Genomic DNA, 17129 nt, shown 5'->3' with positions numbered 1-17129 from the left:
CCACACCGTCCAAAAGAATCGAAAGGTTATCGATGTGCCACGTATCAAATATTCCAGTTTTGTTCCCCACAACTCCTGCCTCCTGCCTCCTGCTGCATGCATCCACGAATATTGAAGAAATTTATGAGTCATCCATGGATAAATCCATCGCAGAACCATGGTGGAAAGTCACTGCATTGTTAACTTGTTACCATGCTGGATCATTCACGTGGTTTGATGGATAAGGAGCGACAGGAAAGGTGGTGTGAGTGACGACTGACGACGGAGGAGGGAAGGAGGGGTCGGCGGAGGCGACGACAGCCGTACGATCTTGCCGCACTTCAGAGAAGCCAAGGGATTTGGGTGGGGAAAGGTTATCAAGCCGAGAAAAAAGTTATAAAACTGGAACATTAAATACGTGGCACATTTATAACCTTTGGATTATTTCAAACGGTAAGATAAGTCGTGTATACTGTATAGTCTTGTACGTAAAAAACATGCAGAGGATTCGTATCTCTCTCATTGTAAACGAATAATTTACACTACGGCTTATGTAATTGATTTGCCTTGAAAGTGTCTTTTAATCTCACTTATATCTTGAAATGGTTTTGTCTCAACGAAATTGTCATTTTCTGTCATGTTGTCTCAGTTCACCGCATTTTATTTTTGACACAATTTGTTGTCTCTAACTTACCTACTAAAACAATCTCAATTTCATTTTCGATAACTCAAACTTCTGTCTGTGTCTCTTGCACATTAATGCGTATATGTACTTGCAGTCGTTGGATCAATAAGTGGCTTGAATTAGATTTTGAAACATAACCCGCTATTTACTTTTGAAACACAGTCCATTATTTTCTTTTGCAAATGGCTGCAACTCTAGCCGCACACCAATCCGCAATAGAGATAGACGAGTTTGAATTAGTTATGAAAATAGAATTGGCTAAATTGCCAATTTGCTCCTTGAACTATCATTTAATTTTCGATGTTCCCTTGAACTTTTTAATTGAATAATTAAGGACTTAAACTAATTTTATTGACCGATTTCTCCCATATTGTTAGTTTTTCATAGATTTCATCCAAATTAACGTTAACTCTTATCACATGCACATTACGTGACTCTCTTTTGTGGACAAAAGTGTCACTTCACCAAACCTTCATATACAAAAGCTATAGAATCACACATATTTGCATAGGTTTATATTTCAGAAATTTAAAATTTTCAATTATTTTAAAAATAAAGCGACTAAACTATCTTCACATGTTGTGCACATGCTTCCATTTAACAAAAATTTGGATCGAATGAATGAAAAATTAACAGCAGGGGGCAAATCGGCAAAAAAAACAAAAAAAAAACAGTTTAAGTCCTTAATTTTTCAATTAAAAAGTTTAGGGGAGAAATTGAAAGTTAAGTGATAGTTTAGGGGGGCAAATCGCTTAGTTTACTCAAATAGAATTAGGATTGTTTTAATAGAAAATTTGTAAGCAAAGAGCTGTGGTACTACACTTTAATTTAACATTTATTCGATGAAATGGACGAGAGTTAAGTGAACTAAGACCAAATAAGATAGAAACAACATTTTCATAGGGCAAAACAAGACAAAACCAATTTTATAGGTTAAAACAAGAGAATTGTTATTGGCACAGTGACACTTCAAAAATATCCTTTTGCATTCCAAATTTTCTATAATTAGAAGAAAAAAACACTTTTGAGAAAATGTATAATAAGATTTTTAGTATACTAATAATAATCCTCTAAAAAAAACCTAAATGACAGTTTTAGAAACAAATTAATTAGAATAAATCTTCTATATATAAAATAAATGTAGCCTCTTTGAAGTTTCAATAAAATTTACACTATTGCTTACATATAAAAATCAGCGTCAGATTTTTATTTATTTTTTAAAAGTATATATATAAGATATCGCCATGGGCAGTACTGACGCGACATTATCCTGCACAAGAGGGAAACCCCTAGTTTCTGACTAGTTTACTGTTAGACGCGTATCTTGTTTTGGATAACAAATGCGCAACGAATTTACCATTTTTGGTCTGATAATAAGATGCTTGGATAACAGCTTATGTGCAAGGAATTTACTATATTTGATTTAATTATAAGGTGTCATATGTGTAAAAAAATGTACATATTATTGGTTTATTATTTGAATTGAATGCCATAATAACGGTTACGATAAACTTGTTGAATGCGACTATAACAATGACGATGAACCCATTTGATATAGTTGCTTTCATGATAAATGGATCACGTGTACACCGACAAGATTTGTCCTAGTCGTTGGCTTTTTCTTTCCTCTCTCTGCTTTGCAGCTCAGCAGACCCATAATGTAGCTTTTATCTTTTTTACCAGAATAGATACAAATACTCTCGAAATCTTTCTTCACTGGAAAGCACTTAGCTTTCTCTTCACATCACACTTTAATACCTTGCTTTTGCTCGGAAAAACAAAGACTCTCACACAAGATATATATTCATGTACACATATATATAATTGGAATAAGAAGCTCAAGCATTCAAGGTTTCTTTCACATTCTTTCGTCTACCATTGCCTTCAGATTATTCTCTATTACCAGGTACGGACTAGAAGAGTAATGCTATTGTTTTATTTTTTTATTTTTTTATTTATTTATATTTTTTTGGTCACATGGTTTTCTTATGATATCAAAACTTTGATTCAGTTTATGTTCATTTTGTATTTTGCAACTTGGTGGTTCGGACTGGTGGATTATAATAAGACCTGTGTTTTTATGAGCTTAATCAAAGTTTGAAATTTGGGTTGTGTTTTTATCATAAAACCTCATCAAGCTGATTGAGCTTACAACAGCAACTAAGCCATATCGTACTAAGTGAGGTGGGTTGTACGAGTCATATCACCCATTGCTTTGGTTAGACAATGGATTCCGAAACGAGGAATAACAGTTTTGCAGTTTCATATATTTTGTTGGTAATATTATGTAATCTATGATTTGTAATTGATGATTAAGCAATGCGTAAATCTTCGCTCTGTTTCTTTATTTTTTATTTGTATTTTTTTTTTCTCTTTTTATATACTTGTTAAAATTTGATTTTTGTTCTGATGGAACTGGATCTTTTGACTATTAAGAAATATCAAGGGTAAGATTTTGGTTGCCCAAACCGGTTTGGAAGATTTGTTTTCGGCTAAATATATTCGGGTTTTCGTAGGATCTTGACAACGTATGGTACTGTGTTTGTGTAGTGGAGTCTGCAACTGAAGCTGGCAAAAGATCTTTATATTAACTGCTGAAAATTTGTATGTGCAGAATGGCCTGTTCAAGATTAGGCCAATGGTTAACTCTTCTAGTATGTTTGCTGGTATTGCTGAAAGCAGAAAGCCACCCTGTGGCACTCACTCTCGTCGAGAATGCAGTTGCTAAAGGAGCTGGTACGAAATACTAGTGTACCCCGTACAGTTAACTGATTAGAATTGAGTCTGATGCCTAAAGTTTCATTTTCATTGCTCGAATGTCTGTTTCTTTTGAGTTTTATTTTTGCGCTGTTTATAAATTTGACGTGCTATGCAGTTTGTTTGGATGGAAGCGCACCCGCTTACCACTTCGACAAGGGATTTGGTGCCGGAATCAACAATTGGTTGGTTCATGTTGAGGTTTGTGTTTTTCATATCATGCTAAAAGGGATTTTAAAGATAAGAATGACAAGGGTGGAATTTTAATCTTAGAAACTACTTATCTCCAACTTTTCAATGGGAAGAGAAATCTGTTTATTGTATCCGAGTTCTGATATAACATTAGTCAAATATAGTTGGAGAATTCGGAGGTCTCGTGCCTCAAGCCTTTTTCTCTTGTTCATACAACTAGGTGTACGATTCGTTAGCTTAGTAAGCTTAGTTATTATAAAATTTTGCATTAAAGTTTACAATTTCTTCCATTGATATTTTGTTGTTAGGGTGGAGGATGGTGTAACACCGTTGAAGATTGCCTTGATCGCAAGAGCAATTACCGCGGTTCATCAACCAAAATGGAAAAGACAATGTCTTTTTCTGGGGTTCTTGGTAACAAGCCAAAGACTAATCCAGGTTCGGTTACCTTTTATATCTCATTTAATAGCTTTTGTATTTCAATCAATGTTTTTGCCTTGCCAAAATCATTTTTCATTTCAATGCTAGACTTCTACAATTGGAATAGAATCAAAGTCAGGTACTGCGATGGCTCATCATTCACCGGTGATGTTGAAGCAGTCGACCCTGTAAGTTTTCTAAAGTTAATGAGCAAACCCATGTTTTACATTGATACAAACATCTAAACCTGGTGTCTGTTGTACGTCCTTAACCATCTGCTTTCCCACCACATAACATATTTCGAATCAAACTAATTTGATCAGGCAACAAATCTTCACTTCAGAGGAGCAAGGGTTTTCCGTGCCATCATTGATGATTTATTGGCAAAAGGAATGAAAAATGCTCAAAACGTATGGCCCGTTCTACAAACTGTCTACTTTTTTCATCCTATCCTCGCTGCCGATAGCTCATTAATACCACTTTTGATCACAGGCTCTTCTATCTGGTTGTTCGGCTGGTGGATTAACCTCGATTCTTCATTGTGATAACTTTCGTTCTCTCCTACCTGTGGGTACTAAAGTAAAATGTCTAGCAGATGCTGGTTACTTCATTAATGCGTAAGCACTAAGCACGTACTTTATATATTTAATCATGAAAGCTTGACCGAACGTATTTTATACTTATAATCTTTTCTAGTTTCTAAAACCCTATAATGACTTACAGGAAGACTCTGTCTGGATCACAACACATTCAAGATTTTTACAGTGAAGTGGTTGCGCTACATGTATTGTCTCTCTCTCAAGCCTCCGTTACGTGCAAGTGATAAGATTTAGCTTCTAGTTCTGATAATCTATATTTTGTGCAGGGTTCGGCGAAGAACTTACCTGCATCCTGCACTTCAAGAATGAGTCCAGGGCTGGTATGTGTTTATACTCTTGTATGATTTTGCCATTCACTCTATCCTTATTACTTCTGATGTTTCGTACTACAATATTGCAGTGCTTCTTCCCACAAAATGTGGTACCACAAACCCGGACGCCAATATTTTTGGTCAATGCAGCTTATGATTCGTGGCAGGTTAGCTTATGACATATCCTGTATATGTGACCCTGATTATAAAATTGACTAACAGTTTGGTTTGTAATCGTAATAACTTCTTCTATTTCTGTTTGAATTTGCTAACTATCAACACTTACTAGTTCTCCCTTTCCACATTCGGAGACTATGTTAGTGTGCATTTTTTTTCTGATTCGTTGTTGTATCCGCTCAGATAAAGAACATTTTGGCACCGGGTGTTGCTGATCCTAAGGGTGCCTGGAAAAAGTGCAAGCTTAATATAAAGAACTGCTCGCCCAGTCAACTTCAAACCATGCAAGGTATTTCATAACCCCTTCACTTCATACCAGCAATCTTGTTCACGTTTTTGACATGTTGCAGAATTGAAAAAAAAAAAAACCGTCTGCTGGAAAATTGACTTGTCTTTTCGTCTTGGAATATGTTTCAGAATATAGGTTGCAGTTCTTAAAAACAATTGCCGGTGCGAGCAATTCTGTATCTCATGGCGTGTTCATAGACTCTTGCTTTGCCCACTGCCAAATTGGAACGCAGGAGACATGGCTGGCAGCTGACTCTCCTATGTTGAGCAAGACGGTAAGAGTACCGTGATCTGCACTCAAATCTCGGTTTTCATTCAGTTTGAACGTGAAAAACTATAACTTGTTTTTAGTTTTTTGTAACGTGTTTACTGTGTTATGCAGACAATTGCAAAGGCAGTTGGAGACTGGTATTACGACCGCACTGCGTTCAAAAAGATTGATTGCCCTTACCCTTGCAATCCCACTTGCAAAAACCGTGAATTTGACTCAAACGATCAGGAAGATTAATTTCTTTATGTCGAAAATATAGTTTTTATGAGCTATGAACATTACATTTGATGTAATGGCCTACGTACTTATGGTTCTCGGTAATATTTGTTCATTTGAGCTTTGATTTGAAAGTGGTACCGAGCATCTTGTATAGTGTTGCGAATAAAGTTATTCTAGGAGTGTGATTATGTAAACTGAATGTAGAATTCAATAAGATTTAAGACGTCTTATCTTATTATGATTTTGGATTACGTAAAACCCTATCTATGATTAGTATAAATAAAGACACAAGGACAAGTGAAAAATACATCTCTCACAAACAGCTGACCCCTTCTCTCTCCAGTCGTCTCTTGCTCTCTCTCTCTCTAATTGTTTTATTTTTTATTTTTTATTTTTTTGGAAAAAAGGTAATTATATTACCACAAGAAACAGACAAACTTACAACCTGAACAAACTAGGGTCCAAAAACAAAAGTAGATATACAAACAAAAAGGACCAGCCCAGCAAACAAAACCTAAGCCCAACCCACAACGTGGGCCCAAAACAGAAACACCACAAGAACGCCGGAAGAACCAAGAATTCGACAGCCGCCGCCTCTGCAACAGTATTTCGAGATTCACCCAATTCCATGCCTCCAACCGCACGCCAACCCGACGATCAGAGCATCCAACCCCGAGCACCACCTGGTGCGCAGCCACCACAGTAGAAATCAGGCAACCAGAAGAGTAATTCCGGCTACCAGAAGAAAGAAGCCCGTGGAGATCCACTAGCAACACTGCCAACAGAGGCAGACATCGAGAAGGTGGTGGTGTTGGGAACACCCGAGCCTGTGCATGCACCGAAGCTCTACACACCATCTCAGAGAAGCGTGACTGCAGATTGGAGTGTGGATGACCGAGAGGGAGGGACGCCAGTAGGAGAAGACGAAAAGGGCAAAACGAAATAGAAAGCAGGGGGAAAACTCTGCCGAAGGAAGGAAGAGGGGACCAAAAAAGGAAGGACAGATGGGCTAACCAACCCCAGCCGAAGCTAGGGTCAGCGCCCCCTGATCTGCACCGAAATAGGGCCCTCAGACAAACACTGAGAAAAACTCTCAAGCAGAGAGAAGGGCTCTCACAAAGGAGAGAAAAACTTTTTACTAATGCTTTTGTCTCTAATTGTTTTATTTCACAACATGATATCAGCAAGAACGTGAAGGCAAAGTCTTGAAACTGCAGAGAAGGGGACGTTCTGTTTCCATTTAAGCGCTAGGAGGTGCAATGAACGCATATCCGGGAGGCAATACTGGCGCCACCTGTGCAGGGTGCACCCTGAGGTAGGCCAAGCATATATGCTTTGGTTAGATCTGTCCCTGCCCTCTGAAACAAACGACGAGTCGAAAGCAACAGGGGAAAAACTTCACGTTCTCTCAGGATGACGCGACAAGAACTGTCGCTTCTTGCCTCCTGCTTTGATCTTTCTCTCAAAGGACGAACGCTGCGAGGGCTGGAGGGCTTGCATTTTGGACATGAAGGTTAGCCCACAGTTTTTGAGTAAAAATGCGAAGTCGTATCCATAGACTAAAGCCTATCCTTCAGATGGCTATCCTTGAGTTTTCAAACAAATAAAAGTTTTTAACTTTTTTTTTTTTGAACAATAAAAGTCTAAGCTTATCAAGTATTCACCAGGCCTTCGAGATGCATGCATAATAAATTGGAATTTAAGAAAGAAGTTTACGATTTTTGACTATTGACGCGTACATAACTTGACTCCTGTTTTAGAGTATCTTACATGTTGTTGATTTAATAATAAAATATCATATTTTTAATATCGCTCGGAACGACAAAGACTTAAACACACACACATCTATATATATACATACACATCTACACACACACACGTAGATACATCTCTATTTATATTTGGAATAAGAAGCTCAAGCATTCAACAGCCTTCAGATTATTGCCTATTTATCAGGTGCAGAATACGGTGCAATGCTTTTTTTTTTTTTTGGGTATATTTTTAATTTATATTATTTTAAACAGATAAATCTGTCCTATTTTAGTTTCCTTTTTATCACTTGGTGTTCTTATGAAATCAAAACTTTGATTCAGTTTATGTTCATTTGTGTAGTATAAGTCGGTGGTCCTCAGGCCTAGTGCGGGCCGGACAACCGTTTGGGGCACACAAAAATTAGAGGCAACAAAATTTTTAGAGTTGTATATTTATATATATTTTTATAAGAGTACAAATTTTTTAAATTTGGTTAATTGACAAAGAGATTTAACTAGAATTGGTGGCTTCCATTGTTTGAAATTAATTAGGAGTTCTTGGGTTCACCGTTCAACAGACCATGACTAGTGGTTGTGTTGTTTAAAATTGACAAGGATGTCCCGGGTTCAAAACATTAGGTGTTTTTTTTTTTAATTTCCAACTTTTACGAATTTCTTTTCATAAAAGTTTAAATTTATGAAATTTGGCTAAATGACCAAAAGAGTCAATCATAAGCAATGATTTTTGTTGTTTAAAATTAATGAGAGGTTCGAAGTTCGAAATGCAATGGTTTTTGTTTATTCTTTTCAATTTTCACGATTCTCTGTTTGGTTGTTAATTCCTTTAATTCCTAGCTAGTAGCTATGTGGATCGCACTTTTTAAACATTTGTTTAATTCAAGTCTAACATTCAACAAAGAGTAATGCACATATCAACTTTGCAAATTATATGATGTGTCGCTAATAGATTTTTTTTAGTGCTCGTTCATTACTTATACATATCAATTAAAGACTTGAAAATATCATTATTTTTTTAGTCCCATATTGCCAAGGTTAGTAAATAAGAAAAAAAAACACATCACGATTTATATAATACACTTTAAAAGTTCATAAAGAAGGAAAACAAAACTCATAATCTATCTACTTATAAGCCCGTGATTTTTAGTTCCCTTCTTTTGATGCAAAATAAATTAGTTTTTCCGTGTTTCAAAATTATTGAGTTTGAAGTGCTCTTCTAAATATAATTTATCGAAGTCTCAAGTATGTAAACAAATAATTTTCTTATATGAAGATATGACACTTTTTTTGACGTCGTCCTTAGCTCAAAAATCTGAGGACTGACCTTGGTGGTTTGTATTGGAGTATAATATAAGACATGTATTTATATGAGCTCAATCAAAGTTTGAAATTTGGTTTCTGTTTTTTTTTCATAAAACCCCATCAAGCTGATTGAGCTTACAACAACAACCAAGACCTATCGCACTAAGTGGGGTTGTTGTCACTCGTCGCTTTGGTTAGACAATGGATTCCGAAATGAAGAATAATAGTATCGCAGTTTCATATATTTTGTTAGTAATATTATGTAATCTATGATTTGTAATTGATGATTATGCAATGTGTAAATCTTTGCACTGTTTCTTTATTTTTTATTTATACTTTTTTCTCTTACTATGTGCTTGTTAAAATTTGTATTTTATCCATTGAATGAATGAAGATTCATGGTCTGGGTTCTGAATCTCTGATGGAATTGGATCTTTTGACTGTACGAAAGATCAAGGGTAAGATTTTGGTTGCCCAAACCAGTTTGGAAGGATTTGTTTTCGGCTAAATGTAGTCGGATTACCGCCCATGACGGAGGATTCCTTTGACAAATATACACACAGACTGTATAGAGAGGGATTCTTTATTAGATTTAGACACAGATTTTTCAGTGAAGAAAAGCTGCCAAATGCTCTGTATATTAATTGCTGAAAAATTGTATCTGCAGAATGGCCTGTTCAAGATTAGGCCAATGGTTAACTCTTCTAGTATGTTTACTGATATTGCTGAAAGCAGAAAGCCACCCTGTGGGAATCACTCTTGTCGAGAATGCAGTTGCTAAAGGAGCTGGTGAGAAAAACTAGTGCACCATGTGACCATGTCTGTTTCTGTTGAGTTTTATTTTTGCGCTGTTTCTAAATATGACATGCTATGCAGTTTGTTTGGATGGGAGCGCACCCGCTTACCACTTTGACAAGGGATTTGGTGCCGGAATCAACAATTGGTTGGTTTATTTTGAGGTTTGTGTCTCCCCTATCATTCTAAAATAGTTCCCGAATTCCGAGTTCTTGTGTCACAAACCTTTTTCTCTTGTCCATGCATCTAGGTGTATGATTAATTAACTCAGTAAGCTTAGTAATTATTAAATTTTGCATTAAAGTTTATTTTCTTCCATTGATATTTTGTTACTAGGGTGGAGGATGGTGTAACACCGTTGCAACTTGCCTTGATCGCTCGAATAATTCCTTTGGTTCATCAACCAAAATGGAAAAGATAATGTCATTTTCTGGGGTTCTTAGTAACAAGCAAAAGACTAATCCAGGTTCGGTAGATTTTATACCTCATCAATAGCTTTGTGTAGTTCAATTAATGTGTTTGCCTTGCTTTGAAGGTTTGCTTTGTTTAAACAAGCATATATATCTTAAGAATTACTCAATAGTGATGAACATACCTATCATTTTCTTTTCGCTAACGGTTAAACCATTTTTCTTTTCAATGCTAGACTTCTACAATTGGAATAGAATCAGAGTTAGATACTGTGATGGCTCGTCATTTACTGGTGATGTTGAAGCGGTAGACCCTGTAAGTTTCAGTTAATGAGCAACCCATGTTTTGCATTGATACAAGTCTAAACCTGGTGTCTAATGCACCTCCTTAACCCTCCGCTTTCCAATCACTTGGCATGTTTCTAATCAAACTAATTTGATCAGGCAACAAATCTTCACTTCAGAGGAGCAAGGGTTTTCCGTGCCATCATGGATGATTTATTGGCAAAAGGAATGAAAAATGCTCAATCTGTATGGCCCATTCTACGAACTGTCTGCTTTTTTCATCCTGTCCTCACTGCCGATAGCTCATTCGTACCACTTTTGATTACAGGCTCTTCTATCTGGTTGTTCGGCTGGCGGATTGGCCTCGATTCTTCATTGTGATAACTTCCGTTCTCTTCTACCTGTGGATACTAAAGTGAAATGTGTACCAGATGCTGGTTACTTCATTAATGCGTAAGCACTAAGCACGTACTTTAATCATGAAAGCTTGACCTAACATATTTTATTTTTATAAACGTTTCTAGTTTCTAAAACCCTAGACTATAATGACTAACAGGAGGACGGTGTCTGGATCACCATACATTCAAGCCTTTTATAGTGAAGTGGTTGCGCTACATGTATTCTCTCTCTCTCTCTCTCTCTCTCTCTCTCTCTCTCTCTCTCTCTCTCTCTCTCTCTCTCTCTCTTTCAAGCCTCCGTTCTGTGCATGTGATAAGTGTTGGGTTCTAATTAATTCTGATAATCTATGCTTTGTGCAGGGTTCGGTGAAGAACTTGCCTGCATCCTGCACTTCAAGAATGAGTCCAGGGCTGGTATGTGTTTATACTCTTGCATGGTTTTGCTATTCGCTCTATCCTTATTACTTCTGATATTTCGCACTAAAATATTGCAGTGCTTCTTCCCACAAAATGTGGTACCACTAACCCGGACGCCAATATTTTTCGTCAATGCAGCTTACGATTGGTGGCAGGTTAGCTGTTTCTCTTATTTCTTGAATGCGTCCTGTACTTTCCATTTTGTTCTAATTTCTTAGCACAACCTTCTTTAAATTTGCTAACAATCAACAATTACTAGTTCTCTTTTCCACATTCGGAGAGTCCGTTAGCGTGCATTTTTTTTTCTCTGATTCATTGTTGTATCCACTCAGATACGGCATATTTTGGCACCGGATGTTGCGGATCCTGAAGGTGCCTGGAAAAAGTGCAAGCTTAATATAAAGAACTGCTCACCCAGTCAGCTTCAAACCATGCTAGGTATATCAAAACCCTCCTCCACTTCATACCAGCTGCTTGTTTACTTTAGTATTTAAGATGATAATAAGCAACTTAAAAGTCCTCACTGTCTACGAGTTCCCATAGAAGCTTCTTTGGACCTTACCAAGAAACCGTTTTGATACGTTGCAGCATTAAAACAAAAAAAAAGAACAAAAAAAACAAAAAAAAAAAAAAACAAAGCTGTCTGCTTCGAAAATTGACTTGTCTTTTCGTCTGGAATATGTTTCAGAATTTAGGTTACAGTTCTTAAAAACGATTGCTGGTGCGAGCAATTCTTCATCTCATGGGTGGTTCATACACTCTTGCTATGCCCATTGCCAAATTGAATTCCAGGAGACATGGCTTGCAGCTGACTCTCCTATGTTGAGTAAGACGGTAAGATTGAGTACCGTGATCTGCACTCAATCGTGGTTTCATTCGGTTTTAACGTGAAAAACTGAACTCGTCTTTAACGTGTTATTGTGTTATGCAGACAATTGCAGAGGCTGTTGGAGACTGGTATTACGACCTCACTCCGTTCAGAAAGATCGATTGCCCTTACCCTTGTAATCCCACTTGCAAAAACGCTTAATTTGGTTTTTAACGATCAGCTAGTGGGATAGTTTCTATGTGGTAGCGAGCGTCTTGGATCCAATAAGATCTAGGATATTTTAACCTTTATGGCTTGTATTACTTTGGGTTATATGATTTGTATAAATAAATGCATAAGGCCAAGCGAAAAATATGCATCTGCAAACAGCTGAGCCCCTTCTCTCTATAGATGTCCCTCGCTCTAATTATTTTATTTCACAAATAGCTGAACCTCTATTACGGTCTCGTGATATTCCGTCTCGTGATATTCCTCTCTTCACTTGTAAGTGAGAGGTCTTACATTCAAATCTCGTAGATAAAGAATTTGATACCAAGTTAGGTTGCTCATTGTGTGGCTTAGTCGAACTTAACGAGTGTTTTCTAGGTGGTTGTTTAACATGGTTTGCAAGAAAAATCGTTGGAGGAGTCGAAGGAAATCGGGTCGGGTCAGCGAGTCAATGGGGTCCGGTGCTCATCTCCTCTCTCCCTTTCTTCCTTTCCCTCCTTTCTCTCCTTTCTAATTGGCCAGTTTCTCCCTTCCTTTCTATTCTCTTATTCCCATCTCAGTAATACACATGGCACCTAAATTGTGCTCCAGCAAATCTGGGAGCCTTCCAGATAATGATCAAATGACCAGTTCGCCTATCTTTGCTCACTTATATCTTATTCGTTATAGCTCTGTTTGGCGAAGGGTTTTCGCCTACACACTCATGAGGTTGAGCTCTATCCAAATATGTAAATAAAAGTGACAAAACTCATAGGAATTAAATAAGTCCTCGAAAAGTCCGTTTAGTTCATTAAGGGCATATTTGTCCTTCTACTTATCGAAAAAAACCTATACGCCAGAATTATAAACACGTCAAAACTAAGAATACGAAATACATAATTTTAAATAGTGAAATCTGGGGACGGGATTTCACATCTTAGGTTAGTTTATCGCTAAAAGTGAATTTGAACTACATTATTGCTAGCCCATTGTGAGGCAAAGCCCACTCCCTCCCCATTAGTGTAAATATATTTTGTTTCCAAAAAAAAAAAAAGGAACTTAGAGTATATGGGCCGAGTACATGCAAAATCGGGTACTAATATTAACTCAATCAAAAATGTGAATTTCAAGTCCAAACCCATCAGCTAGCCTTGATTGTGTCCATCATCTTTATTCGCATCAAAAGTGCTTTGAATCAATTAAATTGTGGATATGATTTTGGGAGTTTTAACGAAACACTTCCTATACTGTTCACTTTTAAGGAAAATGACGTTTTTACTCTAAAGAGTCACTTCTGGTACTATTCACTTACAACAAATTTTTGTACTTTTGATTAAAATTCAAAGTTTTCAAGCCATTTTCATTAGTTTTCCTTATAATTTTTTTATGATATCCTTTTCACCTTGATTTGTACCGCTACATTATAGCTTATAATCAATTAGATAGGAATTTGTAAATTGGGGTATAAACACATGGTGAACATTCAAAACGCTCCACACCCACTGATCACCACCAATCACGTGTAACGTTCAAGCTCCACAACCACCGATGATGTCCCACTCTCCAACTCAGTGGCCGTTAGCTATGGTCTTGTCTTTCTCAATAGGCTAAACCATCGTACAGGCATCACATGGAACTGATCCAAATCACAACTAAGTTGAATGATTTGGTTTCGTTTTTTTATGGAAATCACTTGCCTGTATTAATTCTTGATACTTGATATTTTCTTTTCTTCCTTTTTCAAAAAATTTATTATTATTAAGGGAATGATGTAAAATTCGAAACTATTACAATAATTTAAAAAATATGCGAGTTTCAAACCCTGATTACATGATTGGAAATCTAACACCTTGTCCATTAGAATATTATTCCAGATACATGTTTATTATGTTTGCATGTTTTTAACTTGACATTTGTGTGTTTGTCGTTGGTTCGATCTAGATGTGGATTTGCGGCCCCCTTTTTACCGATAATCTTTACATGAAAATAAGGTATCAAGTCCTACCAAAAGAAGGGTACTTTGAAATTGTAACCTACAAAAAATATGGAGTTTGACACGGAGCAGCATCACTAGATATCTTGAGACTTGCATCAGGTTGGAGGCTGCCCAAAACCCTCATTTTCCTTTCACTATTGCGCGACTCCATGTGACTGCCGAATTCGGCTTTCCACAGTTTGGTATTTTTCTTTGGCAAACTGGTAACTTTCATTAATTTAAAAAATTTAATACAAGAAATAGAATGTTTAAACACAATTCAAATACAAGCATAATTTAAAAGTAAATACAATAAAAAGCACAAACCTACAACAACAAAAATTTTAAATGTGAAAGAATGCAGACTCCATCACACTAGTTGCGCCGCCATTACCGATCTACCACCACCAACAAAATTTAAAAAAAAAACCCGTAAACAAAATGAATGAACAAAAAATGAGGGTAAGCGAGTCATTTGCTTAAAAAAAAACCTCAATCTGGTCTATAAATTGGGTTTTGGGAGGAGTCTAATCGGTTGTCATCCAATCTTTAACATCATGGCAGGACGATATGAGCCTATATATATAAAAACTGAGAAGGATAAAAAGGTGAAACATTTAAAATACCAAAAATTGTCCTTCAAGAATTGTAAAAATTACAATTGAACCATAAGAATTTAAAGTAATTCACCACATTTTAATTTTGAATGAATTTTGAATTTAAAACTTTAATTAAAAAAAAAACTCCCATATTAGTGGGTGGTTTCATTGTTTAGCTTCATTTTTTTTTTTTGAATAATTTTTTCATAAAAATATAAAATAGTTATTTAAAAAAAATAAATTACAAGATATAATCTAATATAAAAAGACCATACACGTGTAGGAGGATGCCGGTCAGGAGTTGGTACGATTTCCAATCGTACCAAAAAAAGAAGAAAAAGTGGATAGATCAGTGTGCGGAATTCATGTCAAGTGACTGACAGAAATAGGTAAGATGATGCGATCATATCAACTCGCATGCATCGAATTTTATTAGAATTTCAAAATTAAGTGAGTTTGGTCGAGAGTAATACTAGGATATGTGATCTTCTGAAAAATCCTCGTATTGCATCCCCCAATCTCTTTTGTTCTCAAAAAAACAAAAAAAAAAAAAGAAAGAAAAGATTTTAAATAGACCAAGGCAAACACTACAATATTCAACATACGGGTTAAGCGAATGAATTGGGATCCTCTGCATGTTTTACCCCACAAGACTATGCATGACTTTTAATCCACACCGTCCAAAAGAATCGAAAGGTTATCGATGTGCCACGTATCAAATATTCCAGTTTTGTTCCCCACACCTCCTGCCTCCTGCCTCCTGCTGCATGCATCCACGAATATTGAAGAAATTTATGAGTCATCCATGGATAAATCCATCGCAGAACCATGGTGGAAAGTCACAGCATTGTTAACTTGTTACCATGCTGGATCATTCACGTGGTTTGATGGATAAGGAGCGACAGCAAAGGTGGTGTGAGTGACGACTGACGACGGAGGAGGGAAGGAGGGGTCGGCGGAGGCGACGACAGCCGTACGATCTTGCCGCACTTCAGAGAAGCCAAGGGATTTGGGTGGGGAAAGGTTATCAAGCCGAGAAAAAAGTTATAAAACTGGAACATTAAATACGTGGCACATTTATAACCTTTGGATTATTTTAAACGGTAAGATAAGTCGTGTATAGTCTTGTACGTAAAAAACATGCAGAGGATTCGTATCTCTCTCATTGTAAACGAATAATTTACACTACGGCTTATGTAATTGATTTGCCTTGAAAGTGTCATTTAATCTCACTTATATCTTGAAATGGTTTTGTCTCAACGAAATTGTCATTTTCTGTCATGTTGTCTCAGTTCACCACATTTTATTTTTGACACAATTTGTTGTCTCTAACTTACCTACTAAAACAATCTCAATTCCATTTTCGATAACTCAAACTTCTGTTCGTGTCTCTTGCACATTGATGCGTATATGTACTTGCAGTCGTTGGATCAATGAGTGGCTTGAATTAGATTTTGAAAATTTTGGCACCGGGTGTTGCTGATCCTAAGGGTGCCTGGAAAAAGTGCAAGCTTAATATAAAGAACTGCTCGCCCAGTCAACTTCAAACCATGCAAGGTATTTCATAACCCTCCTTCACTTCATACCAGCAGCTTGTTCACGTTTTTGACATGTTGCAGAATTATAAAAAATAAAACCGTCTGCTGGAAAATTGACTTGTCTTTTCGTCTTGGAATATGTTTCAGAATATAGGTTACAGTTCTTAAAAACAATTGCCGGTGCAAGCAATTCTGCATCTCATGGCGTGTTCATAGATTCTTGCTTTGCCCACTGCCAAATTGGAACGCAGGAGACATGGCTGGCAGCTGACTCTCCTATGTTGAGCAAGACGGTAAGAGTACCGTGATCTGCACTCAAATCTCGGTTTTCATTCAGTTTGAACGTGAAAAACTGTAACTTGTTTTTAGTTTTTTGTAACGTGTTTACTGTGTTATGCAGACAATTGCAAAGGCAGTTGGAGACTGGTATTACGACCGCACTGCGTTCAAAAAGATTGATTGCCCTTACCCTTGCAATCCCACTTGCAAAAACCGTGAATTTGACTCAAACGATCAGGAAGATTAATTTCTTTGTGTCGAAAATATAGTTTTTATGAGCTATATAAGCTGTGAACATTACATTGATGTAATAGCCTACGTACTTATGGTTCTCGGTAATATTTATTCATTTGAGCTTTGATTTGAAAGTGGTACCGAGCATCTTGTATAGTGTTGCGAATAAAGGTATTCTAGGAGTGTGATTGTGTAAACTGAATGTAGAATTCCAT

The 17129-nt window shown here is 36.7% G+C and overlaps 2 protein-coding genes across 4 annotated transcripts; both read left to right on the top strand.

The window, feature by feature from the left end:
• The first annotated feature begins 2436 nt into the window (after positions 1-2436).
• On the top strand, positions 2437-17048 carry LOC125475982 (pectin acetylesterase 8-like). 2 transcript variants are annotated; one of them, XM_048581512.1, is made up of 14 exons: positions 2437-2570; positions 3279-3400; positions 3540-3622; positions 3922-4051; positions 4142-4221; positions 4357-4443; positions 4526-4650; positions 4757-4817; positions 4899-4952; positions 5033-5110; positions 5304-5409; positions 5538-5683; positions 5791-5932; positions 16944-17048. In XM_048581512.1, exons 2-13 carry the CDS (start codon positions 3280-3282, stop codon positions 5914-5916), a joined length of 1197 nt encoding a protein of 398 aa, XP_048437469.1. In that variant the 5' UTR covers positions 2437-2570; position 3279; the 3' UTR covers positions 5917-5932; positions 16944-17048. The 2 variants fall into 2 exon arrangements, with proteins under 2 accessions (XP_048437469.1, XP_048437468.1); XM_048581511.1 differs by lacking the exon at positions 16944-17048 and having other exon boundaries at positions 5791-6136.
• LOC125475984 (pectin acetylesterase 8-like) lies at positions 2474-17048 on the top strand. 2 transcript variants are annotated; one of them, XM_048581517.1, is made up of 13 exons: positions 2474-2570; positions 9637-9758; positions 9846-9928; positions 10101-10230; positions 10411-10490; positions 10619-10705; positions 10788-10912; positions 11016-11076; positions 11218-11271; positions 11352-11429; positions 11607-11712; positions 11963-12108; positions 16802-17048. In XM_048581517.1, exons 2-13 carry the CDS (start codon positions 9638-9640, stop codon positions 16925-16927), a joined length of 1197 nt encoding a protein of 398 aa, XP_048437474.1. In that variant the 5' UTR covers positions 2474-2570; position 9637; the 3' UTR covers positions 16928-17048. The 2 variants fall into 2 exon arrangements, with proteins under 2 accessions (XP_048437474.1, XP_048437473.1); XM_048581516.1 differs by lacking the exon at positions 16802-17048 and adding an exon at positions 12206-12492.
• Positions 17049-17129: the final 81 nt, after the last annotated feature.

The sequence above is a fragment of a genome, unplaced genomic scaffold (assembly GCF_019419815.1).
Source record: "Pyrus x bretschneideri cultivar Hongxiangsu unplaced genomic scaffold, Pyrus_bretschneideri_v1 Contig17, whole genome shotgun sequence".
NCBI classification, from domain to species: Eukaryota; Viridiplantae; Streptophyta; class Magnoliopsida; order Rosales; family Rosaceae; genus Pyrus; species Pyrus x bretschneideri.
The sequence above is the reverse complement of the archived record's forward strand: the minus strand, read 5'-3'. Positions and strand labels throughout refer to the sequence as shown.

Bases quoted from the DNA above. Each gene is read 5' to 3' on its own strand.
- LOC125475982 (XM_048581512.1), top strand. From the start codon at position 3,280: ATGGCCTGTTCAAGATTAGGCCAATGGTTAACTCTTCTAGTATGTTTG. The intron at 3,401-3,539 runs GTACGAAATACT...CGTGCTATGCAG, and splicing joins TGCAGTTGCTAAAGGAGCTG to TTTGTTTGGATGGAAGCGCA. The intron at 4,953-5,032 runs GTATGTGTTTAT...ACAATATTGCAG, and splicing joins CAAGAATGAGTCCAGGGCTG to TGCTTCTTCCCACAAAATGT.
- LOC125475984 (XM_048581517.1), top strand. From the start codon at position 9,638: ATGGCCTGTTCAAGATTAGGCCAATGGTTAACTCTTCTAGTATGTTTA. The intron at 11,272-11,351 runs GTATGTGTTTAT...AAAATATTGCAG, and splicing joins CAAGAATGAGTCCAGGGCTG to TGCTTCTTCCCACAAAATGT. The intron at 11,430-11,606 runs GTTAGCTGTTTC...GTATCCACTCAG, and splicing joins CAGCTTACGATTGGTGGCAG to ATACGGCATATTTTGGCACC.